The sequence below is a fragment of the Sinohyriopsis cumingii genome, chromosome 2, assembly GCF_028554795.1.
Source record: "Sinohyriopsis cumingii isolate HCF-2022 chromosome 2, ASM2855479v2, whole genome shotgun sequence".
Classification (NCBI taxonomy): Eukaryota; Metazoa; Mollusca; class Bivalvia; order Unionida; family Unionidae; genus Sinohyriopsis; species Sinohyriopsis cumingii.
Window position 1 is genome coordinate 28,492,237 of NC_142962.1, and position 15,765 is coordinate 28,508,001.

A 15,765-nucleotide genomic window follows, 5' to 3' on the forward strand; every position below is an offset into this window, starting at 1 on the left:
GGTAGTGCAATTTTCAAATTCTATGATTGATCATAACAATGAACGAGTGTCACATGCATGTCTTAAAAATAACGCAAAAGGTATGAATGTGTAGTTATCTCATGGCTGCAGAAAAAGTACTGCCTGGAGACCAATGTCTGCAAAGTACAATTTTTATTGCAAGAAAAAACAGAACACAACCCATCCCTGCAACAGGTTTGCAATGCCTTCAGTATCTCATGTACAAGCACACTTTCAAAGCAGTAAAAAGGATTTTTCTAAATGAAGAAAAATACTATGTTTCATCAGTACATCTATAACTTATTTGAAATAATTACTTTGCTTTCATCAACAGCACAAATCTGGTTACTGTACTAATTAATAAAAAGCTAGCAAATGACTGCATATATGTATAACAAAGCATTTGTTTCCATGGTCCATCAAGTGAATGACTGCATATATGCATAACAAAGCACTTTTTTTCCATGGTCCATCAAGTGAATGACTGCATATATGCATAACAAAGCATTTGTTTCCATGGTCCATCAAGTGAATGACTGCATATATGCATAACAAAGCACTTTTTTCCATGGTCCATCAAGTTAATGACTGCATAAATGTATAACAAAGCATTTGTTTCCATGGTCCATCAAGTGAATGACTGCATATGTGCATAACAAAGCACTTTTTCCATGGTCCATCAAATGAATCACTGCTTATATGCATTAGAAAGCATTTGTTTTTATTGTCTATCAAGTGAATGACTGCTTACATGCATAATAACTTGTTTCCATGATCTGTCAAGTGAATTACTAAATATATGCATAAAAAATTTCTTGTTTCCATGGTCCATCAAGATTTTCAGTCCACTTAAAGATTATATACTTGCAGTGTTTTATTCACCTCCCCCCCCCCCCCCGGACATAACTTAAGAGTATGCGGTTATTGTTAATGTTTATCAAATGAGAGGACTTCATTTTTTTTTTAAATCACCTCATTCAGTACTTTGTACATCTAATTATGAAACTTAATTCAATATTTATTACTTTTAAAAAAGTGAAAATAAATTGCCTGCTTCAACATTTAAGAAGACTTGGAAAGACAACTATGTATGTGATGTAGAGAATAAAATGGATGCATTGCGAATATTTAGCAGGTTCAGTGTTAATGCAGGTAATTAACCATCACTGTAGTCTATTATCATAGTCAATTATAAATGCTTCCCAAATATAAAACTATGGTCTAGAATCATAGTCAATTAAGGCCTAGCAAAAATAAAGCTGTGGTCTATTATCATTGTAAATTATTAAGGCCCAGCAATTATAAAACTGTGGTCTATTATCACTGTAAATTATTAAGGCCCAGCAAATAAAAAACTGTGGTTTATTATCATTGTAAATTATTAAGGCCCAGCAAATAAAAAACTGGTTTATTATCATTGTATATTATTAAGGCCCAGCAAAATTAAACTGTGGTCTATTAACATTGTAAACTATGAAGGCCCTGCAAATATAAAACTGTGGTCTATAATTATAGTCAATTATTAAGGCCTAGCAGCTATAGAGCTGTGGTCTATTATCAATGTCAATTACAAAGGTTTCCCAAATATAAAACTGGTCTATTATCAACGTAAATTATTAAGGCCAAGCAAATAGAAAACTGCAACTACTGACCGGTTATTATCTAATTTTCCAGTTGTGTGTGATATATATGAAAAAACTGAACTACAATTACATGACAAATAATCATTTTTTTGTCAGCTGACATCAATGGGACTCTGAAGCAAGCAGACAGATCAAACTCACATGCAAAATTCATGCCAATGGCCTTGATGCAGGATACTTTCTATTAATAAGGCAATCTGCCATATTTATGCCATACTGTAATTCAAAGTGATGTAACATCTACTCCATTATTTTTTTGCATATACACAATCTGTAATCATGCTTTATTACAGCATATGTGTATAAGAAATACAACATATAAGTGATTGAATTTATGCATTTTAATGAGTGTTTATAATTAAATCTGATACCTAATTTCATATACACCAAGTGAAATGACAACATACTTAAATGGGACTGGAAACTAAAGAGTTAACGACAAAACATCAATCATTGAAACCTTACAAAATCTTTCTGTAGAAAGTGGAACATACTAAAGAAATAGTTTTCGGGGGCCAGCAAGATTATCATAAACATTTTATAAATGCTGTACTTTCCTGTGATTCACAGAACAATTTAAAACTAATCTAGAAATTAATGATAAATGCCTATATACAATTTCCTATAGTTACTCCCTGCTTTAATATCATTCTTGCAAAACTTGTATTTATTTAATTACTGTCCAACCACATTTTGTATGTAACTATGGCGATAACTTTCTTACTTGCAATCTAACAGAAAAGTGTAAGTGACAAAAGTGTAAGTGACAAAGTTATTTCAGGACAACTCAATCAATTTCTCAGGTCCCATCTTAATGAAACATGCAATAGTCCCCTCACAAGACAACAATGTTCACATTTTGCAGCAAAACAAAGTATGTACACCAATCCTAACACCTATGTCATATGAAACAAGTTAGTATAAAGTGTCCATTTCTTTTGATGATAAGAGGGTACCAGATAGTGCCAGGCAAGGCTTTACATGCTGTTTTGTTTCAGCCAACCATATCTAATGATCACAGCCCTTTCTGAGCAATAAAGATTTATTCAAGAAGCATTACGAAGCAAAATAAACTGTTCATAAATTGTGAATAATGTAGCTAATGATTACAGAAGAACCTCTTTTGGGAAATCAGTCCAACTGCCAATAAAAGATGGTCTCTCAAAACAGGTGATCCCTCATGAAAAGTTTTTTCTCTGTGTAACTATTAAGTTCACACATTGATGAGTATCTGGTCTCTCAAGACAGGTGGTCTTTCATAGCAGTGATCTTTCAAAACAAGCTTTACTGTATTATAATGAGGAATTCTGTCATATGTTGCATACTAAAATTAGTTACTATGCAAAGAATAAAGACAATTTACAAGAGGCCCAAACAAAGCTTGATATCCTTCACCTGACAATATGTCAGCATTTGAATGCAGATTCATACACATTTTGGAACTGTGGAATGGAATGAAAAGGTTGCAGAATTTATCTCCAATATTGTCTGTTAATGATGATGTCAATTATCAATTATCTCCCTTTTGTTTCCATAGATATATAGAAATATATATATTAAGGGGGGGGGGTCACACATTCATACATAAAAATGCAAAAATTGGATGCATAAATGTACAAAAGGTTTACACATATGTGAATAAAGTGATATGAAAATGAATATTGTCATAAAGCAAATAAATTTTAATACAGATAATATATTACTGTATAAAATGAATCATCTTAATGCTTACAAATTAGTCTCAAATGAGGAAATAATACAATAGGATGCATAAATTAAATCAGGATAATGTGATTATCATTAATACCCAATATGCTAATTTGGAAAAGAAACAACCTGGGCTAAGTACAGGAAGTTTTCCACTCAGCTTTTCACACAACAAGAAATTTGTTAATGGAACAAATTTGCCATATTATAGTGCCTAAAATGAGCCAAATGCAAACCTTTACCAATGTGTGACCAATAGATGAACAAACTGGTGGACAAGGGTAACATGACATGCCCCTGCCCATGTCATGAGGGTGGGTATACAAAGCAAGTTTAAACAAAGGATCTCTCTCATTTTGCATGCTAAGGTGTATACACACATACATATATGGCTTATTATATTCATTGCGCTTATGTATAAAATCCTGTTTATATATAAATAGGATGCGGTCAGAAAATAAACTGCAGCGAGGGTAAATAGCCTGAATGAAAACTGAAATGTACATCAAAATGTCTGTTACAGGCTCTAGACAGTTATTCCCACATTTTAATGTTTTCCAGCTCTACTTTTAATGTACTAATATCACTGTACACTTTGAATGTACAGATAATATACTGTAATACTGTCAGTGAACAGAATTTTTTTACTGTACACACCTTCAATATACTGATATGCTACACACTCTGAATGTACAGATATTACTAATTTACACTTTGTACAGGCATTATTACTGTAACGCTATTAGTGTACAGATATTTTTGTATATACTGATAATATTATGTTACACACTTTGAATGTACAGATATTACTAATTTACACTTTGTACAGGCATTATTACTGTAATACTATTAGTGTACAGATATTTTTGTATATACTGATAATATTATGCTACACACTTTGAATGTACAGATATTACTAATTTACACTTTGTACAGGCATTATTACTGTAATACTATTAGTGTACAGATATTTTTGTATATACTGATAATATTATGCTACACACTTTGAATGTACAGATATTACTAATTTACACTTTGTACAGGCATTATTACTGTAATACTATTAGTGTACAGATATTTTTGTATATACTGATATTATTATGCTACACACTTTGAATGCACTGATAATACTAATGTACAGATTACTGTACCAATTTCGTACATATTAATATGGGTATTAGTTTTGCATCCTATATTTATTGATATTTTAAGCCTGATATAGTCTTTTATTTATAGACTCTATATTAATCTGACTTAAATGATACTGTCTTATCTTTCAATTAGCTGTAATTATTGTGCACTATCTGTACTTACGTAGTAATATCTGTACTTACATAGTAATATCTGTACTTACTGAGCACTATCTGTACTTACTGAGTACTATCTGTTCTCACTGAACACTACCTGTACTTACTTAGCACTACCTGAAGCTGTACTTACTGAGTACTATCTGTATTTAGCACTACCTGTACTTACTAAGCACCGCTTGTACCTGTGCCAACTGAGTAGTACCTGTACTTACTGAGCACTACCTGTACCTGTACTGTACTGAGTATATTCATGCCATAATTATGTTATGATTTCATGCAATATTGCATATTCTGAAAGAGTATGCTTTCAATTTTATCATTTCCCTGTTGACCCTCAAAAGTATATAATAAATGACACTGTTTGTTACACAGTAATGATAAGCATTGCCTGACAAAGCATAGACAAAATATCAATGCAACATAATATCAATAAATGTATGTAAAACCCCTTCATGCCTTGAATGCACATTCTTCAGTTTGGTCATAACTGGCATAGAACTATCCAGTGCTGAAAACATTTCTTAATCCCAGCATGCCTTGTGGTAGCGAAGTGGCTGTTAAAGCCTGCCTAAAACATCATTATTTTCTACAAACACCCTACAAGCAAAGTCTCATTATTCCATTCTGCTTTACTCTGCATAGCTATTTTGGGTTGTTCATCACCTTTTATTATTTTCAGACATTACTGGCAATGGCCAAGGACAACTGTACAGTAACCAGTTCAATGTGGATAATCCGCATTTGCATCAGAAATTTGCAAAAGGAGTTCAACAATTGCTGAACTTAAGGTGGCAGAGTCAGGAAGAGCAATTTGCATAGGAGTTCAACAGGCAGGAAGACTGATTATCAATAACGAGTGTTTGGCACGATCTGATATGTTGGACTGACAGAAATAGATTCCACCTGTGATCTGCATACAAAGGTCACCTTTCATATACAAATTAAATAGCTGTAAGATGCCCAACATCCAAAATTTATTGTAAGACAACTGTCCACAGACGTACAGTTAATTTTTCTCTATCCTGACCTGTAATGTCAAAAAGTAATAAAATATATGATAAGAAATTATTGGTCGAATTGGTAGAAAGAATGAGTCTCCTCAATGGAGAGCTCTCTGCCATGATAAAAAAAGACAACTCTTCTAGCAGACATGTGATATGGGCATTCATTTTGACATCACTGGTATGCAGGTATTATGAAAAGTTGTAACCACACAAAACTAACCAAAAAATCTTTATAAGCACAGGGAGTTATTACCTCAAATACAGTAACAAAAGATCTAAATGACAACTGGAAGAAAGCAAAGCAAAATTATTTTGCCAAAAAGGACAGTAATTTCTAACCAATATGACAAAGAGATGCTTTCTTACCAACGACTCATATCAATACATGTATATCCTTATTATTTAGTGGTTACATTTTTCGGTTTTGATCTACAATCCTTTGTCATTATATATTTTGTAATATAGGGGTGTTCTTGTGCTGATCACCTGCTATATCCTACTTTTTATATTCAGACTCAATACCGTGTTGAATGTGTCTTTAAACCAACCAACCAACTCAATCATGAATAGCCAATAAAGGGTTGAAAATGTCTTAAAACCAACCAACCAACTCAATCTTGTATAGCCAATAATGGGTTGAAAATACTTTAAACTAACCAACCAACTCAATACTCAATGCTGTATAGCCAATAATGGGTTGAAAATGTCTTTAAACCAACCAACCAACCCAATCTTGTATAACCAATAATGGGATGAAAATACTTTTAAACCAACTATCAACTCAATTTTGTATAGCCAATAATGGGATGACAATGCCTTTAAACCAACCAACCAACTCAATCCTGTATAGCCAATAATGGGATGAAAATGCCTTTAAACCAACCAACCAACTCAATCCTGTAAAACCAATAATCGGTTGAAATGTTTTTAAACCAACCAACCAACTCAATCATGTATAGCCAATTACAGGTTGAAAATGCCTATAAACCAACCAACCAACTCAGTCTTGTATAGCCGATAATGGACTGAAAATGCCTTTAAACCAACCAACCAACTCAGTCTTGTATAGCCAATAATGGATTGAAAATGCCTTTAAACCAACCAACCAACCCAATCTTGTATAACCAATAATGGGATGAAAATACTTTTAAACCAACTATCAACTCAATTTTGTATAGCCAATAATGGGATGAAAATGCCTTTAAACCAACCAACCAACTCAATCCTGTAAAACCAATAATCGGTTGAAATGTTTTTAAACCAACCAACCAACTCAATCATGTATAGCCAATTACAGGTTGAAAATGCCTATAAACCAACCAACCAACTCAGTCTTGTATAGCCGATAATGGACTGAAAATGCCTTTAAACCAACCAACCAACTCAGTCTTGTATAGCCAATAATGGATTGAAAATGCCTTTAAACCAACCAACCATCTCAATCCTGTATAGCCAATAATGGGTTGAAAACACCTTTAAACCAACCAACCAACTCAGTCTTGTATAGCCAATAATGGGTTGAAAACACCTTTAAACCAACCAACCAACTCAGTCTTGTATAGCCAATAATGGGTTTAAAATGCCTTTAAACCAACCAACCAACTCAATTCTGTATGCCAAAAATATCTTCAAAATCAATTCAATTTCAGCAGAAACATATCATAAACACACCATTAATACAAGGACTGTGAAGGAAATGGCTCAAACAAAAAACATACACAATACATACAAAAAGGGCTGTTTTGCTGAAAAAAGGTTAAAGAGATCATCGATGTCAAGACTTCAGAAGCATTCTGACAAGTACTTGCACAACAAAAAATTAGATTCACAATGTTGGCTATGACTAAGGGATCCAACTTGGATCATGTTCTTTTCAATGATATCAATATTTTGCTTGAACTGGGGACCTGATGTCCCTGAAAAAAGAAAGCTAAAATAGCAGCTAATATATTAATGTTGTTGTATGTAAGGTCCACAGTCAAGTTTGCATGTTACATGGAGAAATATGGTAAATATGTGCAGACAACAGGGTCTATTCTAGGACCTGTGGTAGTAGAATTCTAATTCTAGGATCTGTGACTGAGATTACTGACTTTTTTTTTAAAAATCAGATTACACATCACATTTGCAAGATCTAGCAGTATTGGCTTCATTATATCTCACTCTTATTTAGAAAGTTCGCCCCTTTTTCAACATGGCATGTGTGGGATGGGGTAGGGGAACCCCCTCCCTCATTTTCTATTCTAGAATAGACCCTGGTCTAAAGTAAGAAAGGTAAAAGAATTGAAGTTAAATTTTCTTGCATTAAGGAGTTTCATGGCAAGTGCTACTACTACCAGAGTAGAAGCAGAAGCGTCAGTTATATTACTTTCATGAAATCATCTCTGAGAAATTCCAGTGCCTGCTCTTTTGACTGTATCAGGGTGAACCTGGGCTCAAAATCTCTATCATAATATCTCTCACCTGAGTTTTTGTGTGTAAAATCAATCCCAGGGCCCTAGATGTACAAAATAAACAAGGCATGGCTTTGTTAAAACAAGTGCTATGGAAAAATACATATTACAGGCTACAATTAATAAAGCAATTTACATATTACTGAGTAGCGGCAGAATTATTTTCTTGCTTTATATTTTATAAGTAAATCTGCCTTGGTAAAAGCTTTATCAGCACAATAATGTTCTGCAGTTACATGTATTTATGTAAACAATGCAGTCTATAAAAGACAATGAAATTATTGCATTCATATTAGTTATTAAATGTATAATACATACTTGAACTTGTGTACTAATAGGTAAGGGCAGTGTTAAATTCCCAACAACATCAAGCATATAATAATTCCCAAAAATCTCTCTCTTACTTAAAAATCTAGCCATTTCCCAACCTCTATTGTCTATCAATATACATTTATGTGTTTGTCTTTGTTCTTCTAAATGCATCTCAATTCCAACCACTTCCCATCTATCCACATGCACTACTTACGTATAATATTTGATATGACAACTTTACTGACATATGGTTTAAGATGCAAACATATATAAAGAGAAAAGAAAGTGATTTATTTGTAAAAAGAAAACATGGTTTCATTAAAATATCCCATATTAAATTTTTTTTTGTCAGTTTGGGATATTATGTCTTGGGCAAGCTCATAACTCCCAAAGGCAAGTTCAATTTTCCAGAAAGCTTGTGCTGGGCAAGCTCACTATTATAAACTTCTTAAAGCCCTGCATCGTGAATGACTGGTCTAAATTGGAGAAGTTTACACATAATATGTATCCTCATCTACAGTATGTGCTATGATTATTCCCAACTACATCCTTGGTAAATGTAATGAACAATACGACTGGATCAGTTTTTTATGCATCCAATCAGACAGTGGAGTAGCAGATACTGTTTTGACTAGCTACATCTGCAAGATCCATGGTAGGAAGTGAAGCAACAATCCTTGGTAGGATCAACAATCATCAGCTAGAAAAGACGATGGACACATTTTCTTACAAAATACACACGGGAGTATGCCTTGTATCTGCAGTAAGCAATACCTTTGTAGCAATACACTACCAAACCCATTCCCACCAATGAATAATATGGCTTTCAACGTATTATATATCAGAAAAAAGGAAAAATACTTCATTTGATTTGCCAATAAAATAAAAACCAATAAAAATGCCATTAAAATCTCAACATATATTACATTCTAAATAAAAAAAATTAGGAAGGCTAATTAAAGTACCAATGTTTTATAAAAATGCCTCATCTTCTGACAAAGAATACCAGATTTTACGTTTAAGCCAAGCACTAAAATGAAGAGGACACAGCAGCACAAAACGGACCCTGATATCACAAGATATACACATTTTCATTTAATTCATTAAGTTTCAGTATCAGCCTGCAAAAAATGGTATTGGTTGATTGGATTTGTTAATAAAATTTAAAACTGACCATCTACATTTCCAACCCACTAATTAATACACTGCTTCTTATCTGGAAATTACAATTAAGATTTGTCCTATCATATCTATTTTCAATATGCTTGGGTTAAATGTTAATTTAGCAATGAACTTATGAGCTGTGGTAGATTAAAAAATGACAGATTTTGCTTAATTTGTAAATTTTGTGTTTTTCAATAAGCTTGCATTTTCTTGTGGACTGAGAAAAACAAAGCAAATTCTGCTGCTTTTCATTCAATAATGTAAAACATAACATACATTATTTTACTCTGTGGCTTAAGGGAGATCCTAACATTGCATGTGTGGTTTTGAATATGAATACTCCTTTTTATTCTTCTGTGTTGATTATTAACACTTTTCTAGAAGCTTCTTTTCCCTTTCGCCTTAAACACGCATCGCTTTCTGGACACTACAGTAAAACCTGTCTTGCTAGACCACTGCCATGAAAGACCACCTGTCTTGAAAGACCAGGTTCTCTTGCACAGATTTAATGGTTATATAGTGTTATGACCTGTCATGAGACCACATGTCTTGAGAGACCATGTTTTTGGGGCAGAAGGTGGGTGGTCTTTCAAGGCAGGTTCTACTGTATTTTTAAGTTTGATCATGCAGATGCTTCGCATGAACAAACAGGTGCAGTTTAAAGCGTCTGGGGTGCTGTTGTAAAGGTAGTCTGGTTCCCTGACTAATCTCACTAATTCTAAGATGAAACCTGGATTTTCTGGCAACAATCATTTTTCCATAGTTTTTGCTAGTATGCCATAAGTCCGTATTTGAAGGGTAATTTTTGTAAGACTTATGGCAAAATCCTAAGAGTTGTCAGGTCTGCCTTTGATTGCTGAGCTATGGTTATTAAAAGAAAGAAGAATATTAAAAGTTACAAATATAATAATCAAGGGCCATCACTCTTTCAAATATTTTGTAAGAAAACCCATCTGGATCCCATGTAGAGTTTATTTATATTATCAAGTGATAGCATAAACAATGTTTAATTTTTTTAAGCAAATCTGGTTGCAAGAAGCAAGAAATTAGTGGATACCAAATTAACTCCATAAAAATAAATCAAACTGAGATCACTAAAAAGACACATCTAAATGGATAAAGCAGTACATAACACTATGTCATTATGCTGAATGGTTCTGGTGCACTGCTGGTTATACTCTGCTACCAAAATGAGAATCATTACATAACTTAGGGGACACAACTTTGGTAAAAAGACTGACTTAAAGATGTTCAAATTTGTATGTACTGATTAATATCAGAAACCGAAACACACTGCATGACTGCAAATGCCACTGGACAGATGGGTAGATGAACTTATAAAGAAATACTATAGGTGACAAAATTAAGTGAACTATTTCTTTGGACTCGAGTCTCTGCATTGTCTTATGAAGCAACACCTGAAGTGTGCAAGGCCTACATATAGACATTGCAATGTCACAAGGTCTATAATCAACACAAGCAAATGTACTAAGTCACATTGGCACTGACATTTGAGCTCTTGTCCCTGAAATTAATACCCTTCTTCCTTACTCCAAGTGCAAGACATCCACAAAGTCTGTTATCTTGAGGTGGTGGACAACTCAAGTTATCATGCAGAAACAATATTGTAAACTGACAGAAACAATACTGCTGACAGATACAATATTGGTAACATATTGGTAACTGACAGAAACAATACTGCTGACATAAACAATATTGGTAACTGAAAAAAAAAACAATACTGGCAGCTGACAGATGCCCTGCAGATGTCATCTAACATCAGCTAAATAGAGCATAAAAAACTGTACTGACTGAACCCTATATAAATACAATGCATAACCCTTCTTTACCTGATTCATTAATTAATACACGTTGCTATTTTATTCGTGACCGACATTTACATATTGACATGCTTTCATAAAAGAATATCAGATTCATTGCATGCATTTATTAACATCATAGCATGCTAAATCCAAACATCGATTCAAAATCTGAACAATTAAAAAAAAAAAACATGCAAATTGTCACATATAAGAAAATAGCACCAACTCACTGTAGGCACACCTTCCTCAATGTGATCAAACAGGCATACTTGTCACATCCAATTACACGGTTTTAAAAAACCCAAAACATTCAAGGTCTTTTGTCAAATAGAAAAGATTGTATGAATTCATTCCCCTGACTTACTCTTATCATGTCAGCTGTTCCTGGTCCACTACCCTATATAGGCCAGAATAAAAAAAAAGTTAAACATCTAATCTACAAATAAGGAAAAGCTTTAAGGATAGTATGAACAATATGAAATGAAAGAGACTTCAGTAAATGCTAGCCATCTCTACTGCATGAAATTAGTAACATAAACAAGCAACTCAATGTTCATAAAATAATAAAAATAATTTCAATAAAGCACTAAAAGTTACACAGAAACAAGAGAGAATATTGTATTGCAATGTATCCAGATAATATGGCAATGTGTGGTGTTTATCAGCTTGTATTATAAAAACAAAGCACTGAAAGCAATGGCATATACAATCTAAAAACACTGATAGCAATGGCATATATGCCACTGATAGCAATAGCATATCCAGTTATATCACTGACAGCTATCGTATATACACCATTATATAACTGAAAGTAATGGCATATGCACCATTATATCACTGACAGCAATGGTGTATACCCCAATATATAAATGAAAGCAAAAGCATATACACCATTATATCAATGTAATATACATGTCAATTTTGGAGGAAATAAAATGCAGACAAGCCCCGAAAAAATCCATGGTATATTGTCCAGCTATTAGAGATATATCTATAATTAAAACTTGCATCTTTGCTGACACTTTAATGAAAACTTGATAAGTGTAAATGACTTGGTAGGTGTAGGTGTAAATGACTTGGTAGGTGTAAATGACTTGGAGTGAACGATACAGAATCACTCTGGCATGCGGCTTTCATCTGTGCTTCCTTGTTTATGAAGGTCAACATTCATAAGGCATTAATCTGAATTTTGAATTTCCACTGTCCTTGACTCAAGTTTCATTGACAAGCAAATATATAATAAACCATTCTTTGGTGAGAAGAATTAATACAATGACACTTTTTTAATTAGATTTAAGGACAAAAACTCTTTGAAGATAAAATCCGCAAAAGGTTTATAAATGATTACATCTTGCATGATCAAAATTTCAAAAGGAAACAAAACTTCTGCTGTTGTCAAACAGATTCATCTCTTTGGGATATGGCCTGAATGTGCATCCATCCTAAATCACAACCTATACATAAAAACAAAATACACTCTCAAACTTTATTTCATCCTAACACATAAAACATAAACTTATCAATGCTTGATGACATGACATATATCAAAGCTTGATGACATGACATATATCAAAGCTTGATGACATGATATATATCAATGCTTGATGACATGACATATATCAAAGCTTGATGACATGACATATATCAATGCTTGATGACATGACATATATCGAAGCTTGATGACATGACATACATCAAAGCTTGATGACATGACATATATCAAAGCTTTAACAATTTTGTGATACCTATAGAAAGAAACAAATTAAAAACGACTTCCTTAGAAGTTCTTCTAAAGCATGCAAGGAAGAAAACCAAGTCTTGAAGTGAGAATCACCTATAAGCACATAACAAAATGAAGCATCATGGAGGTTTTTTTTCCAGCCCTAATATTATGCTGTTATGCACCCATCTAACAGCAAACAGTGTATTGCCAGGAGTACTGTTATACCAAGAGACCAGGTCATGCTGTGATGCCATCCAGCTGTAAACATTTAGTCCCTGGTCTGCTGCTCCTGTCCAGACTCATTTAGCTGCTGTGGTGTGTCACTGGGCAGCTTTATGATATAGTTCTGTGTGTTGATGTCCTTTTAAGTATTAATCATTATACTAAACATCATCTTTTGATCCACCGGCATAACAGCTAACCACAGAGCCACCTCAGCTACTATTGTTAAATTGAGATCATAAGAATGAAGCGCCTGGACCCAGATCTGGCAATGTATTAAATTATAGCAAAATTGGGTATAATCTGTATGAAGTTTGGTGGGCACTGCACACTGACCAAGAGCAAATTATTGATAGTACTTGATATGCTGACTCTTAAAAGATGACATGCATATGTTCTCTTTGTTGGAAAGATTTCTTGGATAAAGACAGCTCAAATAAGAACCAGAATTCAATGAACAAGAGACCCAAGCAGGTCTAAGACTGCTTACCTGCTGATATTTACTTAAAGATGTAAAAGAGCAGTTAGCCAAGGAAACTGAGTCAGTATAACTTTTACTAAAGAAATTTCTTACAATGTTATTGATTGCATATGTTTAAAAAAAATCTTTTAAAGTTTCTTTCTGTTTTTTTATATATTTATTCATATCTGATGGAACAGCATCATCATATGTCCAGTACTGAAAGGCATTTGTTTGGATGCTTGCCATAAGCTCACTTGGTATTATGACCAGGTGACCTAAATATAGATGCTGTCATGAACAGATTAGACTTGTCTATGGGAAAAATGTTAAACCCAACAGACTGAATAATTTCATCTGAAACATCTATACTACTACTAAGAAATATTTCTGACCATGAATTTAATTTTTAAGCAACATCTTCTGACATATTTGAAGAGTAACAAAAAATAAAAGATACAAAGCAATAATTATGCAGCATCTTGGGATTAAGTATTCCTGATCATGTATAGTAGTCAATCAACAAAAAATGTGTTCACAGAACATGGATGCCCACAACAGTGCATACAATGATCATAACATCAATATTTAACTTCATGGAGCAAAGCAATGATAATACCTTTACTTGTTGTAAATATCGTTGATCTTATTGCAAAAATAAGAATAGTATCACAATTAATGAGGGGCTAGTATCTGGTCTCAAGGTTAAAGTAATCTCATCCACTCTGGAACTCAACAATGGCTTCAATTTTTTTATCACCTTTAGATCAAATATTCTCTTCCATGACAGCATGTGCATCACATTTCCCCATCTTGAAATGTATTTTTGTTTTCCTTATATGGGTAAACACCATCTATACTTCCTTGTATGTCAAGTCAAACTGCACACACCAAAGCTCCTGTTCTGCCACAGCATACTGTGCCTGCAGATCATGGTCTATGCTGTTCGTTCTAAAGATTAGTCCTAACAAACTGCACAGACCCAGATCTACCAATGCATTATGAGATGGCATATCTGGGTCTGTGCAGTCTGCAGTTGGACTTGTCTAATATGCGAGTACATACAGTATTGTAAATCTCTCTAATGCAAATTTGGCCTAAAAAGTAAATGTCTTCTTTAGATCAATTTTCAGCTCCTTCTCAATGAATCAGTCCTGAGTAACTCTTCTAGGCATGCATAATCACATTTTCTCATACTCTCTGACAGTGATACAATGATATAAATTTCTCTTTATAAATTAATCTCTATCATTTCTCTCGCTAATCTGACAGTAATACAATGATATAAATTTCTCTTTACAAATTAATCTCTATCCTTTCTCTCACTAATCTGACAGTGATACAATGATATAAATTTCTCTTTACAAATTAATCTCTATTATTTCTCTCACTAATCTGATTGACCTCTACTTTCCAGCCTGTTGGTAAATATTACCAATGCAACTTACTGAATCCAAAGGTTCAGTTTACAAAATCAACATTTTCTTTTGGATCTTTTCATGTGATTAAAGCATTTCTCACATTCTAACTCTAAAATAAATGCTCTCATTCTTTCTCCAGATTCAAAGACTTTTCCATATTATTCTTTACAGAATCAATTATCATCCACTCTCTTCCACAGGAACAGGTACAAAAATTGTCATTGATGGGTCAAATGGATCACAAAGTCTCATATTTATATCTCAGCATGCTTTCTTCCTCTCCAACATTTCTGCTATAAAGATGTCCAACATTTTTGCTGTAAAGCTGTCCAACATTTCTGCTGTAAAGCTGTCCAACATTTCTGCTGTAAAGCTGGTTTCATTTTCATAAAGCAAAAATAGTTTCAGCCAGAATAAGCTAAAAATGGTAATACATTTTTTGCACAAGCACAGCATGCAGGCTACCATGGTAGCCTGATCAATTAGTTGTTCATGCTCAACACCCCTGCACATACCAGCCAGA

General features: G+C 33.6%; 1 protein-coding gene across 9 annotated transcripts in view; it reads right to left on the reverse strand.

Annotated features, from left to right (window-relative positions):
• LOC149804532 (calpain-9-like) overlaps positions 1-15,765 on the reverse strand; it is a 170,947-nt gene that overhangs the window by 38,623 nt on the left and 116,559 nt on the right. For 5 of the 9 annotated variants that reach the window (XM_089941279.1, XM_089941238.1, XM_089941231.1 and 2 more), the window contains one exon: positions 8,033-8,161. The exons of 1 other annotated variant lie outside the window; for it this stretch is intronic. In XM_089941279.1, the coding sequence (XP_089797405.1) occupies positions 8,033-8,161 (129 nt within the window). Of the gene's footprint in view, positions 1-8,032; positions 8,162-11,780; positions 11,814-15,765 lie in introns of all 9 variants that reach the window. 3 more of the 9 variants (XM_089941262.1, XM_089941253.1, XM_089941246.1) reach the window with 1 other exon arrangement.